General features: G+C 39.8%; 1 protein-coding gene across 5 annotated transcripts in view; it reads left to right on the top strand.

Moving 5' to 3' along the window:
- The window catches only part of LOC149575597 (putative trehalose-phosphate phosphatase C), a 337,875-nt gene that overhangs the window by 240,279 nt on the left and 70,607 nt on the right, over positions 1–26,989 (top strand). Inside the window, exon 10 of one of the 5 annotated variants that reach the window (XM_089815365.1) lies at positions 22,979–23,051. The exons of the other annotated variants lie outside the window; for them this stretch is intronic. Coding sequence (XP_089671491.1) covers positions 22,979–23,007 — 29 coding nt within the window. The 3' untranslated portion in view covers positions 23,008–23,051. Of the gene's footprint in view, positions 1–22,978; positions 23,052–26,989 lie in introns of those variants that run through there. 5 annotated transcript variants of the gene reach the window in all.

Here is a 26,989-nt window from a genome sequence, read left to right on the forward strand (position 1 = left end):
GTCTTTCTCAGGTTAGAACAATAAGCTGATACACACTTTTACTTTAGATGTTTTGATTATTTATTATTAAAAAAAATCAACATAAATAGCTATTAGTGAAAGATCCCAAAATGATCCTTTCACTGAACTTCTGTAAATTTTAATTAAAATAATAGATTTTCCTGTGCTTTCCTTGTGGTCTTAGAGAATTAGACAGAAGTTGCAAAAAGATTGTTTCTTCTTTTTTGTATTTTCCAGATATAAGTAAAACAATAATTAACAGCAGCAAATAATATAATAATGAGTCAACCAAAATAGCTACAAATCATACCAGGCAAGATATGTAATCAGTATACCAGCAAAGGTGTTTACAAACAAGGAATGAAGACACCAACTGTAAGAATGGATCAGCCATGCACCAAAACGGTAGAGATGGCTGACATATGCCAACCAATAAATCATGTGCCAGCTGAAAGGCAGTTGCACGACTGCTATAGTCACACCAAGGCAACAAGAAGATCCCAATGTGCTCAACAAGACCCTCAACGTGCAATGCACAACCACCCCCAAACGCTGAACTTAACAATCTTTGTCAACTGTTGAAACAATACTGTAGAATGTTGCTGAAACCATCTATTGGGGTTTGCGTCCCAATAGCCAGGCGCTAGGGTTTGCGTCCCAGTCCTCTAGAATCGCTCCTCGGAGAAAAATCACAAATACCAAGCATGAAGATGTAAAAGATAATGAAAAAATGAGCCAACATCTCCTTTTATCTCCCTCTAAAAGCCAATCGAACCCTAAAGCGAGAATATGTCTTTCCCTTTATTATAAAATAGCATCTTCTCAATTAGAAGGCTTTTATGTATAGGAAAAACACTCATTTCCTCAAATAACATAATTTTAGGTGTCTGGAGGTCTCCAAATGTGAAAAATAAGTTATTACAATTCAAGACCTTTCCAACGACCTATAACACATAGGTCTACCTAACTAGATGAAGCCAAAATCCCCTTATTACTACAATTAGCTATATAAACATGGGTCTTTAAATGCAAACTTAGGAAATATTAAAAATGTTTCCTTTGATTCAACTAGAAAACCAAATTCAATTGGAAAACCAAACCAACCAAATAATCAATGAACGGGTTCTGTCACCTGCCTGTGACTGATGACGGGCGATGTGGGCCAACTGGCAATTCCATACCTAAAAACTAGGGATGCTCCATGAAACTACGGAATACACCCTATCACCCTGAAACTAAAACTGTATACTGGTCTTGAGGAGCCTCAAATCTGATCATGGCCACAACCTCCTAAATTTTAGGAAAATCCTTGAAATTAAGGAACTTCCCCAACTGGCTCTCAAACTGACTATAGAACCAACTTTGGTCACTGAGTATCTAGTATGAGTGTCTATTCGCCACTGCTAGCCTACGAGACTCCAATAATAGGCCAACTCTCATGACTTCGTTAGTCAGACTAGAGAGGGGACATGACAGTCCTCCTCTCTCGGAGATGCTTGGCCACAAGCAACTGCAATGCTAGATGTTGCAAAATGGACTTACCCTCCCAGGTGGCGTCCTCTATGGGTAGACCTCTCCAGCACACCAAGTACTCCCGAATCATCTTACTCCTCAATTGTCTCCCCCTGACCTCCATAATCTCCTTTGGGACCAAAGTCAATTTACCCTCTTCATCCAAAGGAGGTAAATCGCATAATGTTGTAATATGTTGGCCTAGTGCCTTCTTCAAGCATGACACATGGAACACATTATGAACCCTACTATCTGGTCGTAACTCAATCTCATAGGCCACCTCTCGAACTCGCCTGAGTACTTTGTAAGGTCCATAAAAATGAGGCTTGAGCTTTTCAGCTCCTCCCCGTTTAAGGGTGCTCTATCTATAAGGTTGTAGACAAAGGAATGCTCTCTCCATCCTATGTCAATCAATGTACATCTTTTGTTGATTCTGAGCATGTTGCAAGTTCTCCCTACGAGATCTCATGATATCTTGGTTCTCTTGCAACCAATCTTGTGCCGAGGGAACTCTGTTGTCACTGAAAGACAAATCTACAAAAGATAATGTCTCGTATTTATAAAGAGTTCTGAAGGGAGTTATGTCAATGGACATGTGGTGCATAGTATTATAACACTATTCGCCCAAATATGACCAACACACCCATGGCTTCTGCTGCCCTAACACATAGTTGCGCAAATACCCCTCCACCCACTTATTAACTACCTTAGTCTGTCCATCTATCTGAGGATGGTAGCTAGTGCTAGGGGTCAACTCTGTACCTACTAGCTTGAAAAGTTCCTACCAGAAGGAATTCATGAACATGTTGTCCTTGTCACTCACTATGGTCTTGGGGAGACCATGGAGTCTAAATATCTCTCTGAAAAACAACTCAGCTACTTGTGAAGCTGTGAAGTCTACTGCAATAGGAAAGAAGTGGGCATACTTAGTCAACCTATCCACCACAACATAAATATAGTCCTTTTGAACTCGAGGAAGACCTGTAATGAAGTCCATAGATATCCCTGTCCACTTCTGCTCTGATATAGGAAAAGGTTGCAACAATCCAGCCAAAAAAGTATGCTCTGTAATATTCCAACCCTGAGGAAGACAAAACATTCACTAGTTTCTAATTTCGTGCCTATCAATTCATTGGAGGGTGTGGTACGGTATTGTATTTTTATGGTTGTGCACAACAATAGTCTTGGTTGTACAATGAAAGTGGGCCAGCCGTAAGTTGACAAGGGTGAGGTCGTACAGGAGTAGATTGTTGGTCGTACGGTGTCTAGGTGTACGGTGGGAAGAGATGTCACAATGGCCGTATGGTATGATGGTTGTACGGTGGGAGAGGGAGGCTGTACCGTCAAGGATGGACAATTGTACACTGGTAGGACAGTCCATATGATTGTTTGGAGGGCGTGTTGCGGTCCATATGGTGGATACAAGGGATTGTGGTAAGCTATACAAGGAGGCAATAAGGGAATAGAGAGGGTCGTATGATTAATGCACAGGAGGGTGAGTACGAAATGAAATGCGTAATTTGCAGACAATAGAGTGGAAGGTAAAATGCAAGGAGAGAAAACACAAAACACTTTGTGAAATACCTTATTCATCAAATGCAAGAGAACTTGATAATAATGACTTCATCAATTCGCAAGATAATAGTGCTCCGATTTGCTAGATCCGAGCGAAGTGCTATAGGCGACAAAATAGGGTGAGGGTTGAATCCCACTGAAACCGGAAGAGCCAAATAGGGAAGATCTTTCACTTCCAAAATGCTGAACAACAGAGAATCCCAACTAGAATTCGCAGTACAAAGAAATAATCCAAATTGTATACGTAAAGACTACCTCTAAGCCGTGCTTAAATACCCGTTGGAGAAAATTTTTCGACGGTGTACAAAGATAGCCGACGGCGACACAAACTACGGAAACAAAATAAGAATGGGTCTAAGATACATAAAATCAATCAGCCCATTACAATAGTTTGATAAATGATTTATTTTATAACGGGAACATTACATGCTCTGACTTGTTCTGTTGACAAGTCATGCATTCACGAACATGGCATAAGACATCATCCTTGAGACTCTTCCAAGAGAATGTCTCCCATACTGCCCTATAGGTCTTACCATAACCCAAGTGTCCTACTATAGGAGTATCATGGTAAGCATGCAAAACGTGCTCCTTTAATTGTGATTCAGGAACAAGGTAGACCCTACCATTGTAGTAGATGACATTATCCACTACACTATATCTGTCATCCTATGTCAACCCATCCATGATCTCACAAGCATGTTGATTTTTTGAATACTCAACTAAAAGTTGAACCTTCCAATATGGTGAAATCTCGCTCAATGAACATAGGGCAGCAAGTGATGGCTTCCTGGAAAGTGCATCAGCAATAGTACTGTTCTTCCCCTTGATTGCAAAGCTTTCCACCGCTCTGTTCACATCGCCTTTGAGTTTTAGTCTCCTGCCTTCACTCATCTGCGCCTTTCATACCTCCGTTTTCTTCACCACAAGAAGCGTTATTGTGCCTCTTTTCAATGCAGAACCCTTTGCTCCATGCTTATTCAGAATCCCCAAATCTTTTGGCGTGCCCTTTTCCCTCATTGCTCCCCTACGTCCTCTACTCTTGACTACCACTCTCTGACCTCCCATATCATTATGATGTATGACATTCCTGGGCAGCCCCTTCTTCACTCCACTCCACCTCCATGTTTCCATTTATTATCCTACTCCAGTATTATGGAGGCCATCAGATCTTTGAGATGCAGCAGAGCAACTAATGAAGAAGGTTTCCAGGCTGAACTTTTCAAACTTGGTGCTCTGGTTCTTGGATCTTACCTTCCTACACTCTTTAACAGAGTAGTTTGCACTGGCTTTCCTGAGTCTTGGTCTAGACATGTGGTTTACCCTATTCACAAGTCTGAACCTGCTTCTGATCCAAGTAACTATAGAACTATTATGATCAGACATACTTTTGCCAAACTTTATGCCATTGCTCCGAACACCATGTTATCTAGTGAGCTTGATAGAAGATGTTGTATAGCTAAAGGGCAGGCTGGTTTTCGGGCAAACTATCAGATTATGGATCATGTTTTCATGCTATGGGCTATCATTAAGGAGGCTAGACATCGCTCTCAAAAGGTCTGTTTTTGCTTTGTGGACTTCCGCAAGGCTTTTGATTATGCCCCTAGGTTGGCCTTATTTCAGAGACTTCAGGAGATTGGGATCTCAAATATGTTGCAAACTACTATTATGAGGCTTTATGAGAGGGTAACCGATAGGCTTAGGACTCCAGAGGGTTTTTCTGTTCCAATTCAGAGCACCATTGGGGTGAAGTAGGGTTGTCCTCTTTCTCCTACTCTGTTTGGTTTGTATATTGATGAGTTGGAGGATTTCCTTGTGAACTCTCAACCTAGGAATGGGTGTTATTTGCCTCAGTTTTGATCTCCATTCTCCTTTTTTGCTGATGATGTCGTTCTCTTAGCCTATTCTCTCGATAGCTTGCAAAGACTTCTGGATGGTTTGGCTTCTTTTTGTGATTAGCGACAGCTTGTGGTCAATTTATCAAAGACTCGGGTTATGGTCTTTAACTATTTAAAGACCTCTCATCTTCATTTCTTCTTTTAGGGTCATGAGGTTGAGATGACTTCCTCTTATATGTATCTTAATGTGAAGTTTTCAGGGCCACGCTTTGGCTTGAGACCAGCTATTCAATCCAGAGTTAATAAGGGCATGGGTTCTCTGGCTTTTCTAGAAAGACAGTGCTTCAAGCATCATTTGCAAGATATTTCGTCCAAGTTGTCCCTTTTTGATTCCTTGGTTCGTCTGACAGTTCTCTATGGCTCGATGGTTTGGGGGCATTCTCTTATTGCTTCCGATTAGGCTTCTATAGAGAGGGTTCAGACGTTGATGTTATGGTGTATCATAAGAGGCCATAGACTCACCCCTCACAGCATTGTTTTAGCTGAGTTTGGAGCTCATCCTCTCACAGTTGCCGTCATTTTTGACTTGATTTGGTTCCTTCATTGGCTTTGTGGTTTTATGGAGTCAGGTGTTGACTGGCACAGATACTCTTGTCTGGCATACTGTTCTTCTGTTGAGATTTTGAGATCTGACACCTCTACTAGGTCTCGTTGTTGGTACACCCAGGCCAACTCTTTGTTGAGTTCAATTGGTATTGATATAGATCATCTTCCTCCATACCAGTTTTCACTTGATGCTCCTACTCATCTTCTCCCCTCACGTCAGGAGTTGAATAAGCATGTCAGACAGGATATTTATAGACAATACATTACCACTACCTGGAGTAATCCCCCAAGAGGTCTGTGACCTAGGATAGCCTTCTATGCTGAGCATTTTCTTGTGATTCAAGATGGTATTATTGTTTGCCTTGCTTATCTCTATCGGCACTGGAATCATGCCTTACAGTTTTCTTTAGGCTCATTTAGAGTTGGTTCTCACCGCCTCAAGGCTCGAACTGATCACCGTATGGATCAGGCTGATAGGGTTTGTCAGTTGTGTACTTTGGCAGAGGTTGAGACTGAGATCCACTTCTTATTTCAATGTCCTCTTTACTGTGAGATCAAAGGGAGATTTTACTGCCTTTTTAGAGACAGTTCTCTTTCGATGATCTTCAGCTATATTGATCAGCGGTGTCTTGCACTTTATCTTCAGGAGGCCACCCATCTTCGAGAGATTACCCTGTAGTCTTTTATACCTCAGGGGCATACTTCGAACCAGCTCATTACTGTCTTTTTCTCTCCCTTGTCTCCTCCACGGGGTTTAAAAAGGCCTTCCAATACTTCTCATTCCAGATCAGTTAGACACAGGCATCAGTCTCTTTAGGTAGCAACAGTTCTACAGCGGCTTTACACGGCATTCTAAGACTATGGATAGTTCATGGGTTTACCCCTCTATTACTGATTTCTTTGTGACAAGGAAGGACCATTAGTCCTTACCTTGTCTTCTTCTTTTTTTTGTGTATTGCTCTTGTTCCTTCTTTGCCACTGTTTGGCGCTTCTGCTTTGGTCGGCTCTTTTGTTTGTATGCTCAGTCCCATAAACCTTGTTGGTTTTTCGTGGACATTAATATTATCTTATCTTAAAAAGCACCATAGAAGAAGCAAAAGGGCTAGAGCTAGGGCGAATGAATCCCATATCAAATAACTCATGGATGGTCCTCTCAATCTCATCCTTGTATCCTCTAGGATGACGATATGGGTTAGTAATCACGAGCTTAGCCCCATCCTCCATCTCTATCCCATGCTCAAAACCTCTATCAAGAGGTACACTAGGAGGTATGTGACCAAAGACACAACGATGTCGGTCCATCACTGGCTATATGCCTACATGAAAGAAGGCCCTGCCATCTTGAGGTGTAGGTATTTTGGACCTCATAAAACAACATGTAGCCCAAAGTATGTCATCATGATGAATGATAGTCTCCATTTTGTGGGAAGTTACCTTCTTATGACTACCGTTTGAAGCTGCCTTCAAGATAGTCTTCTTCCTTCTGGAAAGAAACTCCAACTGCATGCGATGGTGGTCAATGATGTATCGGCCAATACCCTTTAACCACTGCATGCCCAAAACTACATCATAATCCTCCAGCGTTAACACATAAAATCATTTGTCAAAGTATAGTCCCCCATCTGGATGCTAAGCTAAGGAATCCTCTGAGTACAACTCAAAACGACACTGTCTGCAACCTTCACTCCAAAACCAACAAACTCCTCAGATTGGAACCCATGCCTATCAGCTAGCTTCTGGTCAATAAAGTTGTGTCTGGCACTTGTGTCTACTAAGCTCATAACCTATTGGCCTCTCAATGTACCTTTCAAACAAAAGGCATGAAACCTAGGATAACTGGAGAGAGCAACCGTAGTCACTTTAGTTGACGACAAAGGCTCCGGAGTGTCTAACTCTAACTGTGGGTGTACTTGAATCCTGCTCAACCTCTTCCTGACTATCCTCAGTATCAGTATCAGGTATCTCCTCATCGCCTATCTCAAATGTCACCTCTATCAAATGAACCTTACCTTTACCAAGGCAACGACGTCCAGGCTCCCATGGCTCCTTACAGGAGAAGCATAGTATCTTCCTCCTCAACTCATTCCTCGACTCTGGTCCATCCTAGGTGGTCTAGAAGGTGGTTCGCCCCTACACTAGGAAGTGTTGGCCATCTGAGGATGTCGAGAATCCTTGAAAGGTTTCTTATCTACCTGATAAGGAGTCGGAGGGGTGTCCACTCTAAATGTAACATTACTGGCCTCCTTGAGGGTGGTTGGCCTGAATGCTCATACTAGTCCCTTCAGTCTGTCCTACAAACTCTCTATGAACAGCATCACACAAGTATGAGACATGTTCAAAACCATGACAGCAATACGTTGGAACTCATTCACAAAAGACTCCACGTTCCCTATCTGCCTAATATGTGCCAACTCTCGATAGTAAAGCTCTATGTCTTTACAATCAAACCTAGCAATGAGCAGCTCAGTTAATTCACAATAGGAGTGAACCATGGCGTGATCCTAGGTGACCAATCCATGGTGCTACCAATCATAGGAAACCCAATCTAAATGCAAAACCGCAAATTGTATAGCCTCTCTCTCAGGCATAGGTCTCAATGATAAATAGATATCCAACTTGTGCACCCAAGCTTGTGCACTCGTATCACCCGTGCCATCATAGGTAGCCAGTATGATCTTCCTAGTGGCTTTACTAAGGTCATTGTTCTACTGTGGTCTATAGCCCCTATCTCCTCTAAACCTGGTGTTATCCCTATGCTGTGCACAACACTGTGGAAAATGAAAAACATCCCTAACCTCTAGGGGTAGGGCTCTCCACTTAGTTGTAGCTACCATGACTGAATCTTGGAATCCAACCTCAGGTGGCTCCACTTGTGCCGGCTGCTCAACTTGCCCAAACTAAGGCAATAATGGTCTATCCAGAGCAAGAATACGTGGGCGTTCCTTCCTATGGGAATGAAGGGAGCACTCTGCTGAGACATTGGATCGATGACTGCATTGGCTTCTCGCAACGGAAACCAACTTGTTCCTTCCTTGCCTTTCCTGTCTACCTCCACGCCTATCCAATTCTGTCTGCTTCAAGGTATCCTATAATCTATCCAGTTTCTAAACTATCTTGGACTGTAAAAAAATCAGAGTTCTCATGAACTCTCTCTCCTTTGCCTCTATAGACATGTCGTCACCAAAAAAACCCTACGCCCCACCCAAAGCTGGTGTCTCTAGCGGCCTTTGCTCGCCATTGGTTTCTCCTATGCTCGTAAAACCTATGTATTTCTCCACTAGGATGCATAGAAGATATATAAAAATAGATGCCAAATGCTGAAATGAATTATCAAACCCTTTTCTGTAACTTGTAATAATTTCACTGAAACCCTACAGGTTAGCAAGATTTGGGCTCTGATACCACTGAAAGATCCCAAAAGGATCCTTTCACTGAACTTCTGTAAATTTTAATTAAAATAATAAATTTTCCTGTGCTTTCCTTGTGGTCTTAGAGAATTAGATAGAAGTTGTAGAAGATTGTTTCTTCTTTTTTGTATTTTCCATATATAAGTAAAACAAAAATTAACAACAGCAGCCAATAATATAATATTCAATCAACTAGAATAGCTACAAATCATACTAGGCAACATATGTAATCAATATGCCAACAAAGGTGTTTACAAACAATGAATGAAGACGCCAGCTGCAAGAATGGACCAGCCACGCACCAAAAGGGTAGAGATGGCTAACATAAGCCAACTAATAAATCACTTGCCAGCTGAAAGGTTGTCGTACGGCTGCTATAGTCATGCCAAGGTAGCAAGAAGATCCCAACCCGCCAAACAAGACCCTCAACTTGCAATGCACAAGCACCCCCAAACACTGAACTTAACAATCTTTTTCTACTGATGAAACAATATTGTAGAATGTTGTTGAAACCATCTATTAGGGTTTGCGTCCCAATAGCTAGGCTCTAGTTTGCATCCCTGTCCTCTAGAATCGCTCTTCAGAGCAAAATCGCAAATACCAAGAATGAAGAAGTAAAAGATAATGAAAGAACAAGCCAACATCTCCTTTTATCTCCCTCTCAAAGTCAATCAAACTCTAAAGGGAGAATATGCCTTTCCCTTTATTAGAAAATGGCATCTTCTCAATTAAAAAGCCTTTATGTATAGGAAAAACACCCCTTTCCTCAAATGACATAACTCTAGGTGCTCGAAGGTCTCCGGATGATGAAAACAAGTTATAATAATTCAAGACCTTTCCAACGAACTATAACACATAGGCTTGCCTAACTAGATGAAGCCAAAATCCCCTTATTGCTCTAATTAGCTATATAAATAGCTTTATTTTAATTTATTTAAACGTAAACTTAGGAAATATTTCCTTTTATTCAACTAGAAAGCCAAATTCGACTTGAAAACCAAACCAACCAAATAATTAGTGAATGGGTCCTCTCACTTGCCTATGACTGATGTCAGGAAATGTGGGCCAACTGGCAGTTCCATCCCTAAAAACTAGGGATGCTCCTAGAAACTAGGGAATATACCCTGTCACCCTGAAACTGAAACTGTATACTGGTCTCGAGGAGCCTCAAATCTGATCTCTGCCACAACATCCTAAATTATAGGAAAATCCCTAAAATCAAGGAACTGCCCCGATTGGCTCTCAAATTGACTGTAGAACCAACTTATGTCATTGAGTATCTAGTACGAGTCTCTATCCACCACTACTAGCCTACGAGACTCCAATAATAGGCCAACTCTCATGACTCTGCAAGTCAAACTACAGAGGGGACATGACAATTAGATGCCCACTCTTCTAGCTAAAGAAGAAAATGAAAGATGTGAGTAAAACATAAGAATTAAATAGGTTTAAAGTTTAAACACAAGGACACAAACACTTCAATAAATTGAATTAAAGAATTATGGACAAAGTCACAATCTACAACTTAAAAGCGTACTTGTAATATAACGCTAGCAAACACACTAAAGCAATTTATTTAGCTCCACACATACATTTAGAACATTATGATCTATTACAATAGTTTCCTATAAACTTTAAAGTTAGAATGACCAAATTAACACTTGTTAGAATACAAAACTCACAATAACCCTAATCAATATCTTAGTCATAATAGAAAAATAGCACACCAAATAGTTTTGCAATAATTTGAGAACCAAAGAAGGTATACTAAATTCTATTGAATGGTATCAAATTTTGAATGTGTTGAAACTTATGATCAGATTGTCCGATTGATATGGATTTGCGATATTGCTATCAAGATTTAACTCTGTAGATTTTAAGTCAAACTCATTGACCCATATATCATGAGTAGTGATTCACACATGAATCCATCTCTCATGAGAATAAGGAACACTTAGCACTTATTGGATCTAGATGATGCTCACAGAGGTGAAGTAGAGTGGGTATAACCATCGAGGGAACTTCATAGGATTGAGATGGGTGATTTCTTGGGAAGTCCCGGTGCTTCACCTCTATGAGCATCACCTAGATCCAATGAGTGCTAAGTGTTCCATTTATTCTCATGAGAGATGGATTCATGTCTGAATCACTACTCATGATATATGGGCCAATGAGTTTGACTCAAAAACTACACAGTAAAATCTTGATAGCAATATCACAATTTGACTTGCTGTGGAAAATATCTCATACTTATCAATCGATGAGCTTAAGGGGCTTTCTAATGAATGGTTCATAAGGCACAACACTTAGTGAAAGTTTTGCAAATGGGGTTGCAAGCAGAGTGGGTTTAACCATGGAGGGAACTTCATAGTTATGCACACTCGAGCTGGAATAGTACTAGGATGGGTGACCTCCCAGGAAGTCCCAGTGCTTCACCTCTGTGAGCATCACCTAGATCTAATGAGTGCTAAGTGTTCCACTTATTCTCATGAGAGATGGATTCATGTGTGAATCACTACTCATGAAATATGGGTCAATGAGTTTGTCTCAAAAACTGCACAATTAAATCTTGATAGCAATATCACAATTTACTTGCTGTGGAAAATATCTCATACTTATCAGTTGATATGGATTTGAGAATATTTGAAGGACAAAATACTAACTTGTTTGTATTCTCTTGAAGATAAAATTGCAAGTGCTTGAATTATCAGAGATATAAATCTGAATGTCTGTTATATAATGGACAGTTCTGCAATTACTGATCTGGAGAGAGAATACATTTATTTGTTTCAATGTCTTTTCTCTTGTGATCGGTCATTATATATATGGTAACCAAGAGGCATGTTAAGGGCAGACATGTCTGTCCAGTTATAAGTCTCATTGAAGAGGCACAAACACTTTACTTAACCAAAAGATCCGCATGTTTATCGGGTGTGATTAGACTCCAAATCAATTTATAATAAGCCATATGATTATCAGGCAGGCTAAGCAATAATCATCTACAGCCTCCAATCTGTTATGTGAAGTGGATCATTCACTCGATCCATACTGAACCACACAAGATCAATAATGATCAGGGATAAGCATCCCAATCTAAGAGAAAGATATAATCAGATTTTCATACTTGGTTTGATCAGATTAATACAAGGATGATTTTAAAAGAAGTTTATTGTAGGACAATTGAATGTCTATGTATATCTGTTTGTGTGCATGTCTATTAGTTCACGTAGTGAACTGGTATACATTAATGCACACACATATGCATACAGTTTGCTAGTTGATTTGTCCTTGAATTCTGACTGACGCTATCATGTCTTAACACTCCCTCTTAGCTATTGAAGATAACCAAGTATGAACTGGTTTAGATATCACCTAAGTCATGATATTAAGAAGTATACAAAACATCAAGTCATGTGACATTCGTATATCCTAGTTATGGTATGTGCACTGACATCACATCACATGATGTCTACCATAACCTATCATGGCATGTCCAAAGATATTACGTCACATAATATCCACCATGATTATCTCATTAGGAACATATTGATACACAACCAAAATCAAGTCAGCATGATATCTATTGATAAGCTTGGGAGATATTAACTAACAAGACATTTCCATGAATATCAAGTCAGCATGATATTCGTCATGATAGTGAACATTGTGAAGTTGTTGCCTTACAATGTTGAATACAAGTGTATATTATCAGAAAGATCATCACCTTTCAATAATGTACACAAGCAGGCCATAAAGTTATGGAGTCACACACATGACAATAAACAATTCTACATGGAGTCACCATGATTTCTCTCACATGGTGTTGTCATGGCGTTACACACTTGACATCCACCATGAACCATATTTGAGGGTGGTACAAGGGTTCCTCTTTAAGCTTCTCTCTCAAAGAGAAGAATCCAGTAAAGTTCATTTCAAGAAATCATTGATGCCAATACTCCCTCTTATCAAAGGCTTCACTCTTCCCAACTCCGAGCTAGTCTCCAAATGTACAAACTAAACTTTGGTAAGAGACTTGGTGAGAATAGTATCGGCTGTCAGATCTTCAATGATAATGTACTCTAATGAATAGTATTTCAAGTATCCATCTATGGTTTAGGCATTTGCATAAAGACCTTTTAGTCTGCACATATGGAACCTCATCTCATGAATCAAAGTCCTCTGACTGCCACAGTTTCTTAATCACTAGATAATCCATCTTTACATGGTCTACTCCCTCTGACTAATTATGATCAAGATCCTCAAAAAATCAACTGAACCATATCCTTTATTTGCTCACTCTATCACGAAAGCATACCTCTTTGTCCAAGGTTACCTCTAATGAAGTGTCAAGCTCCCTCTCGATTAAGAAGGATATGCATAATTCAATCATCAAAGATATTCAATTTAAGTGCTCCACTTTATGTAGCATGATCATTAAATGACTAATGAAACCTAGAACAAAACTTCTTTGGATGTATTGTCATAAGATTGAGTCCTGCATAATATTTGGTAGCATGCTTAATGTACCATTCATATTTCCTTGCAATAACATCCTTAGAGACAAAGGAAAAGATCAAGGTAAAATAGCTCTTTTAGTACATATAGAAATACAATTAACAAAGAGACTACAGTAAATAGATAAATGTAATAGTTAAGGATAATATATACTCATCCACACATCAACATCCTTGATAGAAGTTGCTCCAATGAAGGTCCATATGCTTCAAATCAGAAAATGCCTCGATATTCAAATTTGTCAAATAATAAGAATCAATTATTGGTGATTATTACTCCCCACAATATGTCATGTCCCCTTTTTATTGACATGTCATTTTCAATGAATTTGCCTATCATGGACTCTCATAGGCAGATGATTTTGGTGAGAGAGTCATTGTAATGATTATTTGGGGATTGGACGGTCTATTTTGCTCTTGGAGAGATGGGGTTTATCATATTTTTATGTTATGTGTTATGCGGGGCCAAAATATTATAATTTTGAGTTGAGTTGCACCTTTTATTTTGTAAAGTTATTTTTTATATAGAAGTGCATTATAAAGGAATTTCATAAGAATATTTTATGGATACTTCTAGAAGTTCTTAGTGGCTTCTTAGGAAAGTGAATAAATAGAGTGCTTGGCCTCTCATTTGGACATCCTATGACTTGAGTTTACACTACTTTTCTCTTTGAGCATTTGTGGTGCCATCTTGGTCTATAGATTGTCATTTCATCATTAGGAACGGAGTCTCCTAAGGATTTGCATAACTGAGGAGGTGAAATATCCTTTGAAGGGTTGCACTTTGGAAGTGGTATTCAGCTACTTCAAGTTGGGCTTATTTGGACATTTCCAATAGGGTTCGGTTTTTAGCTTGGACATATTTTTGCTCATATCTCACTGTTGGTTGGGAGTTTGATTTTTATTTTCTAGGAGAATTTTCCTTGGAACCTGGCGATTATTTCCATAGTATTTTCAGCACCTTTTAGCCCAGCATTTATTTTTGCCAGGTGTCGTACTAGTCCGTACATGTACAGTTGTACCTGCAGGCCGTACGGTTAACAAGTTTGAGGGCAGGTTGGAGTTGCATTTACATCATTTGGTCTTCAGCATTTGGTCTTCAGCATTCAGTCTCCAACATTTGCTCAATCCAAGTTCTTTCATTTCAGTTTGTAGTTGCAAGAAATTCTTAGTTGCATTCAGCCAGTGAGGGTTTGTTTCTAATGTGCCATGTTGTAATGCTTTGAGTTGAAAATCGCATATCATATGTAAAAGCATTTGGTTATCATTGAATAAATATATTGGCACTTTTTTTTTACATCAGCTATTTGAGTAGATTTGTTGCACAACAATTTCCTCTATTCAGCAGTGTATTTAGTTTGCATGTCAAGTGTTTGACGAAATTTCACAGTTCAATATTAGTAGTTATTAGTAGCCTATTGGAAAAGGGCCATTACAGTGGTATCAGAGCAGTGTTCTTGCCATCCTGTTAGGTAAAGAATCTTTATGAATTCTTCATCTTTCGGGTATCACAAGTATTATACACGTAGGAGAGCAACACCTAAAGGTGAGCAGGAATTTAGAGATATACTTACTATAGGTGAAAGACAGTCACAGAGTCCACCTAGAGTCCCCAAGATTGATGAGGATGAGGCTAGAAACTTCTTCCGGGCTATGGCTACTGGACAGTAGGAGATAGTTCAGTCTATACGTGCATTGACTACTATGATGGAAAGCATTGTTCAACCGAGGAATCAGGAACAAGGTAGGGGGACACCAGAGCAGGATAACAGGAGTGTAGTAGGTTCACAAGGTGCTCCTAGGCACAAGTCATGGATTGCAAACAGGCCTACGCGTCTTATCTTCCGTGATCTTGCACAGTTGTGACAAATAGACAGTTTGGAGGTCTACATCAGTGAGTTTTAGAGATTATCAGTGATGGTGCAGAATGTGTCCAAGAGAAGGTTGGTTATACTATTCACAAAAGGGTTGTCTGAACCTCTAAAGGGATGGATCAAGGAATTTGATCCCCCTTCATTGCAGGAGGCTATGAGCAAGGCATGGAGCATGGAGCTCACAACACCCTCCAGCAAATTCACCTCCAGGAGCACTTCTTCATTCAAGGACAATAAGAAGTTTCATAAAAACAAGGGCAAAAAAGGTGACACCAAGGGTAAGTCTACTGCACCTTTGGATATGGAGACACTGAATGACTTGCGCAAGAAGAAGCTATGTTTTTACTGCAACAGTCCCTATGACAGAGATCATGATTGTCCAATGAGGCCTAAGGGGAAGGCCAACAGGGTTATGTGGGCTTACTACGAGGGTTCAAATTCTGATAATTCTGGACATGAGGTTGATCATAGTGATGCAGAGCCTGAGGCAAAAGCAGAAGCTCCAAAGACTAAGGACGAGCCCGATTTGCACTTTCAAGAGGCACACTGGTCTAGCATTCAGCAGGAACGATCTTTTAGACTGTGTGGTGTTCTAGCAGGGCAGAGAGTTATTACTTTGGTTGATACAGGTGCTATGCACAATTTTATTGATGCACGTTTTGTTGTACGTCGTGGAATTATGATTGAGGAGTTTAAGGGACTACGAGTATAGGTTGTTGATGGTTACTCTTCAGTGTAACCGAATGGTTAGAAATTTTCACCTACACCTGAACAACTGAGTTCAAGGCGGACTACCATGTTGTCAACATGGGTGATCTGGATATTATTCTTGGGATGGAGTGGTTGCACTCATTGGAAGAGGTCACCTTTAGATTGAAGGACATGGAGATTAAGTTTGAAGTGGATGGGAAGCAACACATTTTGTGAGCCATCAGGAATAGAGACATCAAGACTATTTCCTTCAGATGGCTAGAGAGGTTAACCAAACATGATGACATTGAGTGGGAAGCCATATGTACTCTCATGCCTACACAAGATGGACAGCATAAGACAGAGTATCACCCAGACATACAGAGGTTGAGAGTGAAGTATGAAAGAGTCTTCAGTGACATTCCACCTGGCAGACCACCAAACAAAGGTATTGAGCACATCATTGAGTTGGAGGAGGGTGCTAAACCCATGATGATTACACCATACAGGCATCCTAAGAGGTTCAAGGATGAGATCAAGAAAACCATCAAGGAGCTTCTTGCAATGGGTCACATTTGGCCTAGCAAGTCTCCTTTTGCTTCTTTGGTTGTGTTGGTGAAGAAAAAGGATGGTACATTAAGGATGTGCATTGATTACAGGATGCTGAACGAAGGAAAATCAAGAATAGGTACCCCATTCCACGGATTGATGAGTTGATTGATGAGCTTCACGGTGCATGTTACTTCACGAAAATTGATTTGAGATCCGGCTACCATCAGATCAGAGTTAGAGAGTAGGATATTGAGAAGACTACCTTCAGATGTCATTGTGGGCATTTTGAGTTTGTGGTCATGCCATTTGGGCTGACCAATGCGCCAGCTACTTTTCAATCCACTGTGAATAGGGTCTTCCGTCACCAGTTGAGGAAGTATGTGTTAGTCTTCTTTGATGATATTCTGATTTATAGTCAGACTTGGCAGGAGCACATGGAGCACTTGGAGAGTTTTGGGGATCCTGCAGTCGGAGTCCTTGTACGCTAAGGAGTCCAAATGTGATTTGGGCATGACAGAGCTATTATATTTGGGTCACATCATTAGTGCAGAGGGAGTAAGGATGGATCTTGATAAGATCCGTGCTATTGTGGATTAGCCTACTCCAAAGAACCTAACACAATTGAGAGGGTTTTTTGGGTTGTGTGATATCTACCATAGGTTTGTCAGTGGGTATTCATGCCATGCAGCTCCTATGACAGATTTGCTAAAGAAGGGAGCCTTTGTTTAGACACCTGAGGCACAAGCTTGCTTTGAGAGATTCAAGGAGATCATGACTACATGCCCTATGATAGCATTACTCGACTTTTTGAAGCCATTTGAGCTTCAATGTGATGCATCTGGAGAGGGTATTGGTGTTGTTCTGATGCAGGATAGACACCCCATTGCATTTGAGAGTAGGAAGCTCCATGGGCCAGAGAGATCATTTAGTATATATGACAAGGAGATGTTGGCTATTATGCATGCATTAGCTAAATTTAGGCAGTATCTAGTGGGTGGTAAGTTTTGCATTAAAACTAACCACAATAGTTTGAGACATTTCCTTGGACAGAGAGATCTCAATGACAGGCAGCAAAAGTGGGTTAGTAAACTGTAGGCTTATGATTTTGACATCTCCTATGTTTGCGGCATAGGTTAATTAAGAAATGCACACAAATAATGAACACGCATACGAACAGCAGAACTCCTTTTATTATATTCGCATATGCCAAACAATACATTAGGTTCTGATATGATGATTACAATGCTTCCCGAAGGGGTTATAAATACTTTTCGAGGAACCTTCCCGAAGGTATCCATCGGCCAAATACATTATGTCCGCTACAAACTATTTTCCCATCGGCTACATAACAAGAACTTTCCCGAAGGTACCTGTCGACTGATACAAAAAAATTTCCAAAGGGTCCTGTCAGCTGATACACAATTTCTACCGATGACATCCTATGTGAAAGGGACTCAAAATGTGGTAGCAGATGCATTGTCACTTAGACCACATCTCAGTGCTATGATTCAGATATCAAAATATTGGAGGCACTTGATCATTGCTGGGTATGCTAGAGATTCATAGGCATCTAGGATTGTTGATGGGACAGTTGTTGATACCAGGTATACACTTGTGGATGATTTGATTACCTACAAGAACAGGATATTCTTAGTCCCAAGATCAAAGGTGAAGCATATTGTTATGAGAGCACTTCATGACTCACCTACAGTTGGACATCCTAGATACTTCAAAACGTGTAGGCAGGTACGCAAGTGATTCACATGGAAGGAGCTTAAGGTAGATGTGTTGTTGTATGTTAGAGAGTGCCCTGTTTTCCAATAGAACAAAAAACAGCACACCTTTCCGGCAGGGCTCCTACAACCACTTCCCATCCCTAACAAGAAGTGGGAGTGCATATCCATGGATTTCATCATGGGCTTACCTAAGGCCCAAGGGCGAGATTGCATCTATGTGGTGGTAGACAGGTTGACGAAGTATGCACACTTCCTTCCCATCGCTACTACTTAGACGGCAATGCAGGTAGCTGAAGTCTTTTTCAGGGAAATTTTTAGACTACATGGGATACCTCGGAGCATAGTGAGTGACAGGGACAGCAGGTTCTTGAGTCATTTTTGGCAAGATGTGTTCCATTTATGTGGTACTGAGCTCACACCTAGCACTAGTTACCACCCACAAACTGATGGGCAGACAGAGATAGTAAATAAGTGGGTGGAGGGATATTTGAGGAACTATGTGGCTGGTCAGCAGAAAGCATGGGTTAGATGGATTTATTTATGTGAGTTTTGCTATAATACTACCTATCACATGTCTATTCAGTTGACTCCTTTTAGAGCACTATATGGCTATAATGCACCGAGCTTTGTTGATTTGCTTATGAGTGATGTTAGAGCTCCTCATGCTAGGGATTTGCTTCAAGAGAGCAAGGATATTGTTGATGCTTTCAGAGATAATATTGCTAGAGCACAAAATCAACATAAGCAGTATGCAAACCAGAAGAGGACAGAGAGGAGATTTGAGGTTGGTGACATGGTTTATCTCATGCTGCAACCTTATCAACAATCTACTCTCAAGAAGAGGGGGTCAGAGAAGCTTAAGCCTAGATACTATGGCCCTTTCAGGATTATCAGGCGGATAGGTGAGATGGCTTATGAGCTTGAGCTTCCAACAGATAGCAGGGTGCATAATGTTTTCCATGTGTCATCGCTCAAGAAGGCGGTCGATCAGCATGTTGTGCCTTCAGCAGTTCTTCCTCCATTGGATGATGAAGGGAAATTAGTTCTTGTTCCTGAGTACATCATTGATAGCAGAAAGAGACAGCTCCGTAGGAGGACTATCAAAGAGTACTTGGTGAAGTGGAGAGATTTACCCAAGGAGGATGCCACATGGAAGGGAGAAGATATTTTGCAACATCTAGCTTTGAGATTGCTTGAGGGCAAGCAATTTTAGGAGGGGCGGACTGTCATGTCCCCTTTTTAGTGACATGTCATTTTTAGTGAATTTGTTTATCATGGACTCTCGTAGGCAGATGATTTTGGTGAGAGAGTCATTCTGATGATTATTTGGGAATTGGACGGTCTATTTTGCTCTTGGAGAGATGGGGTTTATCATATTTTTATTTTATGTGTTTTGCGGGGCCAAAATATTATAATTTTGAGTTGAGTTGCACTTTTTATTTTGTAAAGTTACTTTTTATATAAAAGTGCATTATAAAGGAATTTCATAAGAATATTTTATGGATACTTCTAGAAGTTCTTAGTGGCTTCTTAGGAAAGTGAATAAATAGAGTGCTTGGCCTCTCATTTGGACATCCTATGACTTGAGTTTACACTACTTTTCTCTTTGAGCATTTGTGGCACCATCTTGGTTTGCAAATTGTCATTTGATCATTAGGAACGGAGTCTTCTAAGGATTTGCATAACTGAGGAGGTGAAATATCCTTTGAAGGGTTGCACTTTGGAAGTGGTATTCAGCTACTTCAAGTTGGGCTTATTTGGACATTTCCAGTAGGGTTCGGTTTTTAGTCTGGACATACATTTTTGCTCATATCTCCCTGTTCGCTAGGAGTTTGATTTTTATTTTCTGGGAGAATTTTCCTTGGAACTTGGCGATTATTTCCATAGCATTTTTGGCACCTTTCATCCTAGCATTTATTTTTGCTAGGTGTCGTACTAGTCTGTACATGTACGGCTGTACTTGCAGGCCATACGGTCAGCAAGTTTGAGGGCAGGTTGGAGTTGCATTTACATCATTTTGTCTTTAGTATTCAGTCTCTAGCATTTGCTCAATCCAGGTTCTTTCATTTCAGTTTGTAGTTGCAAGAAATTCTCAGTTGCATTCAGCCAATGGGGGTTTGTTTGTAATGTGCCATGTTGTAATGCTTTGAGTTGAAAATCGCATATCATATGTAAAAGCATTTGTTTATCATTGAATAAATATATTGGCACGTTTTTTTTACATCAGCTATTTGAGTAGATTTGTTGCACAACAATTTCCTTTATTCAGCATTTTACTTTCAGCAATGTATTTAGTTTGCATGTCAAGTGTTTGACGAAATTTCATAGTTCAGTATTAGTGGTTATTAGTGGCCTATTGGCAAAGGGCCATTACACAATATAAAATTTCCACTCTTATATCATTGAACAATTTTGCATCACATCAAACATGGAAAACCTCTTTCTATTCTTCTTCGTCCTCTTGGAGCTCCCATTCTTTTCCCTTTCTATTGTCTGCTTCTATATAAATATTGTTTCCATCATCAAATGAAGAGGGTGGGCAAATGGTGCTCAACTTTTGCATCATCTTGTTGCTACAGAAATAATCACCCCCATAGATAAAATACACACCCTTGCTCACCTCAAGAATAGGCCCATCAAGCAAATTGTCATTCACACTAAAATTAGTCAGACTCTGCAAAGAGGCTAGAGACTAGTCAGACTACTGATACTTCCAAGATCATCCAAGGTACCCCTCAGTTGCAACCCATGCTAACTATAGGCACTCAAAACTTGCAAGCTGTTGCTATTTTGATTTCCTCTACATTCCTTTTCTGCTGCAGCATACCCATTGGATTGAGACACACCAGAATTGGACTCTGATGTCAGCACTGCATCTCATAATACCACTGGAGACTTCTGTTGAAGCACAACCCCTGATCATATTCGGTTCAAGCAATTCTCTATTTTTAAATCTGCATTTGGATTCTGTCTGCATGTCTCATTAAGGTTTCCAATTCATCCTCCTGATTGTGCGTCCATGAATCTCCTGGCTACATACGATACAATATTTTAAAAATTAATCTTTTCTGCGATATAGGGACAGATGTTGTGTCACAAGTTTCACTCGGCAGCTATACAATGTTGAAACCCCCAAAGAGACTCTCAATGATCAAACCAATCAGATATACTATCATTTTCCTCAATTTTTGAATTGCCATATCAACAACAAAATATATGCATTCGTGTCATCCTTTATATAATAATTAGCCAATAAGATTATTTATACCAAGATGGTGTATTGTAGTTCTTCCCTTATTTTTTAATAACCTTTCAAATTGACATTTCCCCAAATATTTGGAGCATATCCTCTTGATAATCTATAAACATTCCTCGACATTGGTTGTACCATTCCTAATGACTCTTCCATTCTTCATGAGTCTCCGCAAATCCATTTATATCATTGATCACTATGCGTATCTATATAATATATACTTATTGCTATTGAAAGCAACTAATATAACTGTCTCGCCTGCACAATCATAGAAATATGGTTCAGGGATTCTACAATAAATAAACTGAGAAGCACAACATATCTCTATGATTTATCAGACAAGTCTTTTGCAGTGAACACTTTTGTGATTATGTCCCATGGACAGAAGTCTCCAGACAACAACATTCAGAACTGGAATAATGACTTTGGAAACAACAGAACCATTCTCTGTCACCGCCTAGAGTATTTGATTTCGGTCCCATCCCTTAGATAGTGTGATGTGTGTTCACAAATGGGCTTGCAGTTCCTATAGTTGGTGCAGTAAATATGACCAAGATTATCCATTGTACCCGTCTCCTTAATACCTTGATTTTTCTTCTCTTTGGTCGGCAGTTATCATGTCATTCACCTTTTTCTTGTTTGTTTGTAAACACAATGAATTTCGCAGAAAGAAGAGATCATACTAATAGTTTCATGACTTCTTCAGCATTAACATATACATTGAATAGAGGAATATATCCAATTACCGAGTACAAATAAATAGTCACAGGAAATTACAGGTCTAATGATTCCATACTCTAAACTTTTTTTTTTATGTCTTGATCAACACTGAAAGAAAAAACAAGATATTACCAAATGTCTCGAGATCAAATTATTTTGTTACCCACAAATTTGTGAAGTTCAAACTGGTGCTCCTTTGTGTGGGTTCATCGATGTGCATCCAGTAAGAGGTAAAATTCACGACCTGGAGAAACTCGCCACCAGAGAGCTACTGAGATGGTATTTACTGGATATGCAGATTAAACCACAAAAGTTAACAGATAGGTTTCCTGATGCCCAGTAAGAACCGTGACATTAATAATCAACAAGCCTTTGAAGAATCATTCTAAGTCTGGTTATAGTTTGTTACATCCCAAAAAATTTTATCTTTTAAAAATAATGTCATAGCTGTTGTAATGGTTGGTTAGATACTCTTGATATCATGATCTTGTGAAATGGAAGTTATGATTACTGAATTGATTCATTGGAAAATGACTTGTTCATTGATTTCTGTTATTTTGGCAAAATGAATACTTATATTTTAATATTAAGATTTGTGGTGTATAACTGTTGTGACAGTTATCAGTTATTTTATTTTATTGATATTTTGATTTAAATGGAGGAACATGTTATTATTGTGGAAAAATGCATTTTGGTTGTAGGAATAGACAAAGGGGGGAAGCATTGCTAAATGGCATTCAAGGAGTGGGGTACCAATTTAGTGCATCTTCACACCACCAAGTATGGGCTCTAACTACCTTGATGAAGGATTTAACAACTAGGCAACAAAGTACACCTTGGACAGTCATGAGCTACTTGGTCAACTTTATAACAAGAGAAATAATAAAATTTCATTCATCCTTGAATTCTGACCGACGCTATCATGTATGAACACAAATGATCAATAAGCTAACATGAGCATTTATTTAGAAGTATTTACAAAACTTTCATAAAAATAAAATTAAAAGCTAACTACAACTTCTATGTGTACAATAGTTTGCTATCATAAAAAAGAAGCTTATTGCATAGCTGTCTTCAAAAATTATAAACCCTTTCCTGAGCAATCGTCAAATAGGCTCCCATTAAAAATAAATAGAAGTAATTATATGAATTTTCAGATGGTCATCCAAAAATAACCGATCGATAAATAGTTGTTAAAAATATTTTAAAAAATTGAAATAACATCACAAGAAGAAAAAGGTAACTCCCATTGAACTTTCCTGTGGTATTTAGGATTCTTAGGCATATATTGCACCTTTATCGGAGACCATGTAAGAGCATATAATGCTACACAAATATCAGGTTTTAATAGAAGCATCGAAGGTTTTCTTTTAATAAAAATCACCATCTGCTTTTTATGAAAGGAGTTGAGTCTTATGTAGGGAGTTGATTCACTTTTTGGGGTCATGTGCTAGTGTTTTGCTAGTGTTTTCTCAATTGCTGCAGTACTGGAATTGACAATAAGTGGTTGCTTTTCCTTAGGGAAAATTTGGAGTTACCATAGCTCCAATGAGAGTTTATGGGATAATTTTATGCTCTTTATGAGGGAGTGACATTGTTGGAAAGTCTTCAAGGGAATTTCATCAACATATAGTTTCTAATTGAAGACATAGGAGCTGTGACCATTTTCTGTCTGTGACAGTTACCTTTATGAGCAGCTATAAGAGTCTTTTGGCATATGAGAGACATGTTTTAGCAGTAGTTGGAGGTCTTATGGGAATGGTCTGGACTGTTTATGTGCTAGCATTCATGATAAAATTTAAGAAAACATATCCATTGCAACATTGAAGTTGGCATCATTCTGTATAGCAGTTCTAGATTGTATTCCATGCAATAATGTCAGCATTGTTCCAATGCAATACTAGCATTACTATTATTTAATCAGCTACAGGTCAACAGGGTGGGTTTGAAATTTTTATTAGTTTGAATATGTTTGTATCAGCTGGTATCATATATATAAAGTATGTTGGTCAAATGTTTTTTAAGATGCCTTTGAATTGTTAAAAGTTTTGCAAGTGTCTGTGACTCTATGTCAAATGAAATATGTGTAGCTGTTCCTAAACATTTAAGTCAGAAAATTGGATTGGCTTGTTATTTTGCCAATCATTTGATGAAATGTCAAAGTACTATAATTTGAAGAATTTGCAAGTTGGTTGGAATTTCTTGGTGGGGGCATTTACACACATTATAGTGCACTTTTACTATTGGATGATTTACCGCTAATCATTATAGCATATAATCTAACCTGGAATGGCATTGAACAAGCTAGCATTGACCATTTTGATTGAGCCAAGCTTAGACATCATGTGTAATGTCCCCGATTTAGCAGGTCTCTAGAGTTGTAATGTCCCCAACAAAAAATAAATGTATTTAATTAATCTGTGTAACGAGCCAGTTATTTTTAATTTATCTCGGACCCATATTTATTTTTGTCTTAGTAGATTGTGTCATCGTCGGCTATCTTTGTACACCCTCGGAATGTTTCCTGACGGGTATTTAAGCATGGCTATAGGTTGTCTGTAAGTATGCTTTCGACTATATCTCTCTGTACTGCGGATTCCTGTTGGAGTTTGGCATTGTTCGCCATTTTGGAAGTGAAAGACCTTCCCTATTTGGCTTCCACGGAGTGCTCTCATTATTTGCAATTCTTATCAATCTAGTGAATGTTCTTTCATACTTGTTTGGGCATTGCTTTATGTTTGAAATCTACAGTGATTGCCATTGGTTTGATAATATTCTGTATTCTGTGTTCATGCAACATTGTGTTTCTACGCTGCTTCCATCCATCCTTCTGTACTATCTTCTCTCACCTTCTGTCCATCTGTACGGCTTTGGAATTTCCCTCTAGATCAACATACAGTCTCCTTCATTAACTGTACAGCTTGCCTAAGTCACCGTACAGCTTTCCCTGGCTGCACATTTCCCTATACGGACTGCATACCGTACATCAGGCTTAGATTTGCACCGTACAGACTAACTCAATCATCATACAGCCTCTTTTCTCCACCGTATGACAACTAAAACTCCCTCCCGTACGGATTGGTGCACCACCGTACTATTTCCTGTTGGCAACATACACACCGTACGAACATCTCATCTCCGTACACCAAACTCCTATGCCATACTGCTGTACACTATCGTACGACTATCATAGAGACTCTTCCCCCACACGGACATCCTGCAGGCCCATAATTGCATTCATTTTTTAAACTCCAGTTGGTCATTGCTAGCTCGGATCTCTACAGTGGTATCAAAGCCTTTGATCCTACCAGCCTGTGGACAGTGAATGAGAGTTTATAGCTGGAAGAGGACACATTCCATTGATCGAATGGCTAAAGAATGGGAACGGGATCTGGCAAGTGCCGAACTCGTTGTAGTTCTGAGGGATCTTGCACGGAACCAAGCACAGATCACTAATACGCAGCGGCTCAGGGAAGAAACTCTCAAGATGTTGGTGGAAAACAAAATATCTGGAGAGCAGAATGGGCACAGTGCGGACTCAGTGGCGGGCAAATCACACCCTCACTCAGCATGCTCTCGACCGTCCATGCCAACTTTCCCACCATGGACAGAGACACATCACGGAGAAAGACTTCCAACCTTTGAAGAGATAAGGGAAGACTGGAGGAATGCAAATCTTGAAGAGGACATTTCCTACAAGGATTACGCATATCTAAGAATGAGATACGCAAGAGGCAGAAACAGAGGAGGATACTTTAACAATGATCTGAGGAGAAAATTGAGTAAAGTGAAGTTGTCTCCATTTGATGGTTCGGGCTCCATTTTAGCACAGGCGTGGGTGATGAATGCCGATACCTACTTCCAGCTAAATCCTATGCCTCAAGAAGAAGAGATCAAATTTGCCGCGTTGCACTTGGAGGGCGTTGCACACGAATGGTGGCACCACAGCACTATCACACTTGGGCATGATCAAATAAAGACTTATGCAGAGTTCACAGAGAAATTAATTGAACAATTTGATAGAAAAGACCCCGAACTCAATTTCAAAGACCTGGCACAACTGAGGCAAACGGGATCGATAGGTCAGTTCATCGCAAAATTTCAGAGACTTTTCGTGTTGGTCACAAACATCTCTGAACAAAGGCGGGTTGTGCTCTTTATGGACGGGCTAGTAGAACCACTAAAGGGTTGGTTGAAGGGATTCAATCCGTCAACCTTGTCGGAAGCAATCAGTAAGGCATGTAGCATGGCATCATCGTCAACATCATCCTCATCCTCTCGGAGTCACTCACATCCGAAACTGCTGACATTTCCACATGACAAACCTCCACCCAAGAAGCCGTCATTGGATGAAGCATTCCGTCAAGAACTCCGAAGGATGAAGTTGTGTTTCAATTGCAAGGGCCCTTGGGAACCTGGCCACTGATGCCTCGAGAAAGGAAAAATTCATTATCGAGGTAGAAGACGATCAGGAACAAGAGGAAATGCCAGTAGAAGATATCCAACCTAGCGGTGACACCAACTTGGCCAACTTAAACCGTATGGAAAGGATTGTTGCCTTGGTACAGCGCGGTGGATCCATTACTTTGGCTGGCAGTTCGAGGTGCACGATTTTCTGTGTGCGGGGTACCCTTCAGGGACAAAGGGTCACGGTGATGTTGGATAGAAAAGCTACATTGAATTTCATAAACTCCTTGGTAAAACGAAGAAAT

The sequence above is a fragment of the Cupressus sempervirens genome, chromosome 2, assembly GCF_028749045.1.
Source record: "Cupressus sempervirens isolate cs-2001-9-10 chromosome 2, ASM2874904v1, whole genome shotgun sequence".
NCBI lineage: Eukaryota > Viridiplantae > Streptophyta > Pinopsida > Cupressales > Cupressaceae > Cupressus > Cupressus sempervirens.